The sequence below is a fragment of the Alligator sinensis genome, unplaced genomic scaffold (assembly GCF_000455745.1).
Source record: "Alligator sinensis unplaced genomic scaffold, ASM45574v1 scaffold1023_1, whole genome shotgun sequence".
Lineage (NCBI taxonomy): Eukaryota > Metazoa > Chordata > Crocodylia > Alligatoridae > Alligator > Alligator sinensis.
In genome coordinates, this window is record NW_005842373.1 from 1,030,068 (window position 1) to 1,038,409 (window position 8,342).

Genomic DNA, 8,342 nt, shown 5'->3' on the forward strand with positions numbered 1-8,342 from the left:
TGGCCCAGCTCCCCCCCTATCCCTGCTGGTGCAGCCCAACCCAGCCCGGCTCCACAGACCCCTGCCAGCCTGTGCCCCGCTTTGGGCCCCACCGGTGCTGGCCCTGGGACACTGGTCCCAAGATGGTGACCAGGGGGCAGGGCACCTGTCAAGGGTTAAGGCACCTGTCAAGGGGTGGGGCAACCCATGCAACCCTAGACAGCCTGCCAAAACTGGGTAAGCGGCCCTCCACCTGAAATAATTTCCTGCCCCTGAGTTAGCAGGTGCTAATTCTAGGAATGTTAGCTCGTGTAAAGGTTAACTAATGCTAGTGATCAGTCATACATTCAGGGTTAATACTCTCTCTAATTGGCACTGTTCAGACCTGCTGCTAGAGGGCTGTAGAGCAGGGGTGTGTGGCTAGAGGCTGCAGGTCTGCTCCATGCCTGCCCTGCTCACCCGTTCCCTAGCCACAGTATATGCTGGGGGAGGCGGGAGTGTGAAGGGCCTCCCCATGCTGGTTGGACTGCCCCCTACATCCTCCAAATCACCCCACTAGCACCCCCATCTGCTCCTGGATCCCCCCCCTTCTCTCCATGATCAGCACCCCACACCCGGATCACTGCCCTGCCACCCCCTCAGTCTGAGGACAGTGGTGGCAGCAGCAGTGACAAGGGGGGATTGTGTGTGGGGGGAGGTCTCCCATTTCTACCTGCTCCCAGGCTGCCTAGCTAACACTGCATGGTACCTCGCAGTACCTTTGAAAATATCTCAAGACAACCCTGAGTGCCATGGCACCCTGGTTAAAAATCCCTGCCCTAGATCTTCTGTGTTTATGTAATGTGTAAATGGGAAAACTCCAAAGATTTGAACTGCTAGTCTTAAAAAACAAAACAAAACAGCATTTTGGTGACATCTCTAAGTCTGAAGAATTGTTTCAAAAATAGATCATCTTAACATTTCCTGCCCCCTAATGGAGAGATGCAGCCTACAAGTTCATAGTTTCAAAAGTCAAAATAATGGATATTATATACATATTGAGTAAGTGATTTGGCTAAATTGCATAACATCAATTCCAATTTTTTTACCTACTGATCTTAATCACCCCAATGGCCTTCCATCTGCCCCTGGATCTCCTTTCTCTCCATGATCAGCACCCCACACCCAGATCACTGCCTTGCCACCCCTCAATCAGTCTGAGGACAGTGGTGGCAGCAGCAGTGACAAGGGGGAGTGTGTTGGGGGGAGGTCTCCCCTTTCTACCTGCTCCCAGGCTGCCTAGCTAACAATGCATGGCACCTCGCGGCACCCTTGAAAATATCTCAAGACAACCCTGAGTGACATGGCACCCTGGTTGAGGTTTGTTAGTATACCTACTATAATGTTTAATATAAGTATTTATCTACATATTATTTAAACACATAAACCACTTAAGTGCACAGCAGCATTTGCCTCCAGTCTACCATGTAATGTCTAGGTAAATGGAGTACAATTACAATAACTGGAGCCAGAAAGACCAAAGGGGAAGCAGCTGTCAAAGGGCTTGCCTTTCTGAAGCCCTGAATCTACCTCTCATTTTAGAGGCTTTAACAGTTATCCCAAAATTATGTTCAGTCACTTTCAAGGTTTCTAATAGCAGTCACAAAGCTGACTATTAGAAGCCTTGAAAATGGTTTGAACTAGTCAGTTGTTGCTAATATATCACATGACAGCACAATATAGTTAATGAACAATATTCACAATAAGTTTGGGTTAAGTGCATACTCTGGGTAAGTAACCAGGATGTTTTCAGCCCTGAGGCTGTAGGCTATTTCTCAAAGGTTTGCAGAGCAAATGAGTAGATATAGGTTAAAGAAAGTTAAATCCCATAAACTACACAAGAACATCTATTATAATAGTCCAATTTCTGTATATTCTGTATTCTGCATACAATATATACACTAAATGGTTTGACCTTGAAGTATATAATTACAAATTATTTTTTCTTGAGGATGCCTGACTCATCTGACATACAAGATGAACCTGTTATAGAAAACCATGTTAAAAGGATATTGAATTGATAAAGTCAAGCTTTACAAAAGTTAGGGACTGCTTGTACAACCTTAAGTCCACCCCCCTTCTAGGTATACGTGATAATTCAGTCTTTAATTACATTGCACTTAATATTTTTCCCCCAAAGGACTCCAGTCTAATTTAGTGCACAGGATAGACAGTGCTTGGGGAATGAGCAGCTAGCTATTCAATGTAACTTTTTGTACTAATCTTTCAGCATTTAGTACAGGAAATTATTTACTGCATACCACCCAAGCCCTGCATTAATAACCACAGATCCTGATTTTCTCTATTTAAAAACCTTAAATTCTCTGACAAAAAATCCCAAACTCTTTGATTAAAAAACCCTCAAATCTGCATTTTTTCATTACTAAAATGAAACACCACTATATATGCAGGTATCAATTGAACACAATGTTTTATTCATGGATATATAATTTTAAAGCAATTCGGAAACCTACTAGTGCCTCAAATCATAATAAACTAAATTCTAAATACCTATATATTTTGACTTTTGATTGTGTTTTTTTTAATCATACAAAAATCAGAGTTCCCCCTGCTCCCTTCGCTAACCAGGATGTGGGTCCAGCTGCAGCTGTTCCCATCCCCCAGCTTTGTGGCTCTGAGTAACCTTGATATGCTGGTGCTCTGCCCCTGTCCATGCTGTTGCCCCTCACTCCCCACCCACAGCCCCCTGGCCCTGTGAATGCCACCCCCCCCCGCCAGTCCTACTGGTGTATCTCACTCCTAACACAGTCCCCTGGCCCTGCCAGTGCCCTTCACATGCAACATATGCCCCTTGCCTCCCCCCAGCCCTGGTCAAGGGGGTCCCTCAGCTGCCAGGGCTATAGGACCAAGGCTACGGCCCACAGCTCCCTGTTCCCCTCAGCAGCACCTGAGCCACGGCTGCCACCCACAGGAGCCAGAGGTTGCTGTGGCTAGAGCAGAGCATGGAGCCTGGCTCTCCCTCCCCACATGGGCATCACAGCCAGAGTAGAGCCCAGGGTGGGTAGGGATGCAGGCTGCCCACTGTGGCCTTGGGGCTCCCCCTCTGCGACACAGCAGGGCAGGGAAGCTTGGTGCTGCTGCGGGCAGCCCCACGCCAGCCACACCACCATGACGAGGTGCTCCCTGCCCACCTAGCAGCAGTGGAGGACACAACTCTGCAACACTGCTGCTGCTGCCGGGTGGGCAGGGCGTGACTCACCATGGTGGTGCAGCTGGCACGGGTCTCCTAGCAGTGGCACTGAGTCTCTCCAACTCTGCTGCGGAGGGGGGCAGGGCAGCATGGCACGGAGACCCGAGGCTGCAGCGGGCAGCCCACATCTGCCCCATCCCATGCACAAATCTGGGGGCCACGTGTCCCCCCACGCCTCCTTCCCCTCCCTCAACCCATGTCTCCCTCCCACTACCTGGCTGGGCCCTGCGGTCATGCACTCCCATCCCAGCCCTGGGCCTGACACACTGCCCCGGCTAGGCAGCACCCACATCCCCAGCCTGTCCTACGTCCTCCTTCACCATGGGGGCCTCAATCTTTGCCCCTTGTCAGATTTAGCTGGAGGGAGCTGCGGGAGTTGCTCTCCACTGCTACCTGGATGCCACGTGTATGCGCATGGCACCCCCTGTCTCTGATCGTTCTCCTCCTGCTCTCCCCGCCCCCAAGCAGCCCCTTGCAGGCTGGAACCTGCTGTTTCCCATGTTTTTCTCCTTAAAGGGGAAAAGCTGCATTTTTCCTCCCTAAAAGGGGAAAAGGCACATTTTCCCTCCATAAAAGCAGAAAATCTGCATTTTTTTCCTTAAAGGAGGGGAATTCACATTTTTTTCCTTAAAAGGGGGATATTCTGAGAGGCAAGGCACAACAGTTATTCCCTTTTTAAAATTATGATCAAAATTGTCAAAATCTCTCATTAGTTTTACATGCCTCACTTGAAACAAGGGTTTAATTATTCAAAGTAGCTACCAGTAGCTATGTTTAAAGTGCAACTCCCACTGACTTCATTTGTAGACGTGACTACTTCTGCATATTATACTGCGTGTGTCTTAAACAAGGCACTCGGAAAATGAAGATCACAAGATTAATGACAATTGTGGAAAGTATGGTTTATGTAACTTGCCAACATTACATAGCTGCAATGAGTGGAGCCTGAGATGGAATCTAGTTCTCTAGGGAAGCTGTCAACTGCTTTACTCATGAGATCATCCTTTTTTTTTCCTGCAGCCCCCCTGCCTCATTCACACTTCAGCTTCTGGAACAGATAAGGTAGCACTCCTGCAGAGAGTCGCCTTCTTGATTGCACAATCCTGACTTCTTCTTAAAACAGGTTCATCTTGTATGTCAGATGAGTCAGGCATCCTCAGGAAAAAACTAATATGTAATTGTATAGTTAAAGGCCATATCATTATTGTGCTCAGAAATAGGCTGAATTAATGTTGCATGGTATGTTTTAGTATTGGTATGTCTTAACTTTACAGAACTTGGACTTCGTAATCTTTTAAAGTAAACCTTTGTTATGTGATATCACAGGCTTTTAAAAATGCAAACTTAAAAATCAGTTTGTTGTGTGGTGCCATTCTGACCTCCAAAAGTGTCAGTCTATAGGATAAGAATTAAAGCACAGCTAGAACTTTCCAATGATACAGATTTAAGATTTTTTTATAGGGACAATACAATGTATTTCCCCCTATAATCTTGGTTTTGCAAACCAGTTGTTGGAAATTTCCAAACAAATTCATCTTGAAGCGCACACCTTCCCTGCAGAATTTTAGCTCAAATAGTTTAAGTCTGGTGAGAACATAAAAGAACACCTCAAGATTGCCTCCCACATCCTCCTGAATGGGGGAGGCAATCTTGTGACAGAGGATGTAGAAAAGATGGAAGTGCTCGATTCAGGGAACTACAGAACAGACAGCCTCACCTCAGTCCCTGGAAAAATCATGGAGCAGATTCTCAAGGAATCCATTTTGAAGTGCTGGGAGGAAAAAAAGGGTGATTGGGACAGTCAGCATGGATTCACCAAGGGCAAGTTATGCCTGACCAAGCTGATTGCTTTCTATGACATGACTGGATCTGTGGATGCGGGGGGACCAGTGGATGTGCTATACGTTGATTTTAGAAAGGCTTTTGATACGGTCTCTCACAACATTCTTGCAGGCAAGCTAAATAAGTATAGGCTAGATGAATGGACTGTAAGGTGGATAGAAAACTGGCTGGAGCATCGGGCTCAGAGAGTAGTAATCACTGGCTCAATATCTAGTTTGCAGCCGGTATCAAGTGGAATGCCCCAGGGATCAGTCCTGGTGCTGGTTTTATTTAGTGTCTTCATCGATGACCTGGAAGATGGCAAAGAGAGCTGATGGGCAGGGCTAGGATTCAGAGTGACCTAGACAAATTGGAGGATCAGACCAAAAAAATAAAAATAAAAAATAAAAAAAATTCATGAAGTTCAACAAGGACAAGTGCAAAGTCCTGCACTTATGATGGAGTAACCCCATGCACCACTACAGGCTGGGGGCTGACTGGCTGGGCAGCAGCTCTGTAGCAAAGGACCTGGTGATTACAGTGGACAACAAGCTGATTAGGAGCTAGCACTGTGCCCTGGTTGTAAAGAAGGCTAACAGCATATTGGATGCATTGGTATAAGTGTTGCCAACACATCAAGGGAAGTGATTATTCCCCTCTATTTAGCACTGGTGAGGCCACATCTGGAGTACTGTGTTCAGTTTTGGGCCTCCACTACAGAAAGTATGTGGACAAATTGGAGAGAGTCCAGTGGAGGGCAACAAAAATGGCAAGGGCGCTGGGGACATGACTTACAAAGAAAGACTGGGGAAACTGGAATTATTTAGTTTAGAGAAGAGGAGACTAAGAAGGGATTTAATAGCAGCCTTCAGCTACCTGAACAGGGGTTCAAAAGAGGATTGAACTAGTCTGTTCTCAGCGGTGGCAGATGACAGTACAAGGAGCAATGGTCTCAAGTTGTGGCAAGGGAAGTTTAGGTTAGATATTAGGAAAAATTCTCTCACTAGGAGGGTAGTAAAACACTGGAAAACGTTACCCAGAATGGCGGAATCTCCATCCTTGAAAGTTTTTAAGACTCAGCTAGACAAAGCTTTGGCTGGGATGATCAAGGTGGGGATGCTCTGGGCAGGGGGGTAGAATAGATGACCTACTGAGGTCCCTTCCATCCCTAATTTTCTGTTTCTGTGATTCTATGGCTATGGAGTTTGCCATCAGTTCCACCTCGGATTAAAGGGAAAAGAGCAAGATAGAAATCATGGGCCAAAATCAACATTGTTTTTCTACAGGTTGGTAAATACCATTTGAGGAACATTAAGCCCTTTTCACTCTAATGACACTTCTTTTTGAGACTTTTGATCTGGCCAAAATCTCAGGGTGCCTATTCCATTCTCAACCTCTTAGCTACTTTTTATTTGGTTTCCTTTTCTATTACTACTTTATCCTCCTAGATTTTCCAGATGGCCAAAGACCACTTTGGCTGTTTCCTCAGTGTCTCTTTCAGAGGCTCCTCTTTCTCCTTCACTGCTTACTACCTGTGAGATATCCCAAAGCTCCATCATCTTAGTTTCACTCCACACCCCATCTCTCATTAGCTCCTAGGTCTTTGAACACCAGCTCTCTGCTCTTGACTCAAATATTTTTTTACCACTTTTCTTTCTCCTTTTATCCAATTCTCTTAGTTCATCTCTCTGACATCTCTTGGCTGTCCTGCCATTAGCAAATGCTTAACATGGTCAAATGAAGCTACTTCTTGTCCATCCTAGTGCTTCTGTATTTCTTGCGTTTCCAATTACTCTTGACACCATCACCATCCTCCCTGTCATTCCGGCCCAAAATCTAGTGCCTACCCACACAACCAAATCCTGATGTTCTTTTTTTCTTCAACATCTCAAAACACCCTCTTCTTTTCACTCTAACAACCTCACGTCTGACTGGCTCCCATTGCATCCCATCACAATGAGTGCAACATTTTCTTACAGTTCTCTCATGTTTTGCTTATATGGTATTAACCCCAAGCCCCATATACTCACCAGCCTGTGTGGACTTTCTCCTTGCTTTCTTAATTTCCTCTTCTGTCTTATTGCTGAGCTTTGTCTCCAATTGCTGGGTTTTCATTTCCAGATCCTTCTGCCTCTCAGTTAGAGCTTTTCGGGCCTTTGAGGGAACAAAAACACCACACATGACTCACGGGAGTCTGGAACTTCCAATTGCCTTCAGACTTCTATGAACTGCTTACAGTCCCAGACTGGATCTTTCCAGTACAGAAAACAGGGATTCTGTTAGGACTGCTAACAGAAGAGTAAAGGAAAGCTGTATTACTTCTGATTTTATAGCTAACATTGCTAAAGTGCAAGCCTTGTGCTTGTTTCTTTAATTAGGAACTTAACTGTACATAGAATTTTATATTATACTTGGAATTATTTTTACAAAGATTTTCCTTTTTAAATCTTTACCTCAACTGGTAGTAGTACAATTTAGAATTATTTTTCCAGGCTCTGCAACTAGTTTAAACTAATGATTAAAAAACAAAACAGGGGCTTTAAATCATGATTTAAATCACCTTGCTTTAAATTGATCCACACTTTTTAAGTTCTAATTTGTATGTAATTAATTACTCTAGTTGTAAATCTAAATTAGGAAAGTACATGAACTAATGATCAAAACTAGCCACAAGTGCATATATTTATTACATGTGCCAAGATTACCTAAATACACAAATTAGAAATGTGATATGCACAATCTGTTGCCTAAATGGTTAAAAACTGAACCAATTAGGCACTTAGTGGCCTTAACTATGTATACGATTTATAACAAGCTGGGATGATTATATATTTGTGTGTTTATTTGAATTACATACTGTTTCACCAGCCCTAGACTTAAGCTCTTCATACAGATTTCACAAACAATTACAATTGGCTTAAACCTGTAATTCTGAAAGACTCTGAGGGAGGAATTTTTGAGTTTAGATTAAGCTACCATGGCCACAAGAGGGAGCCAAAACTGCAGGTAATGGAGCCTGATGGAGAGTTGTCTGCTTTGTCTGTCCCCACAAGCAGACACAGCACATATAGTCGTTATCCCTCTAGATACATGCTTATATAATGCTTACTTTCAGATACAGCTTTAAAGAACCTAACATGGCTGGGGAAACTACTGTCCACATGTGATAGTGCAAACTAATTGGTTACTTTGAGGCTCTTACCATGTGTATTCTGTACCTAGCAGTCTGGAGATCCTTTTCACATAGAATGATCTTTAATTTTCTGCTGATTCCTGAGATCACTCAGCAGGA

The 8,342-nt window shown here is 44.5% G+C and overlaps 1 protein-coding gene across 1 annotated transcript in view; it reads right to left on the reverse strand.

Moving 5' to 3' along the window:
* GAS7 (growth arrest specific 7) overlaps nt 1-8,342 on the reverse strand; it is a 278,601-nt gene that overhangs the window by 28,735 nt on the left and 241,524 nt on the right. The window contains exon 11 of the mRNA XM_006029347.3: nt 7,081-7,204. Within this exon, the coding sequence (XP_006029409.2) occupies nt 7,081-7,204 (124 nt within the window). The remainder of the gene's footprint in view (nt 1-7,080; nt 7,205-8,342) is intronic.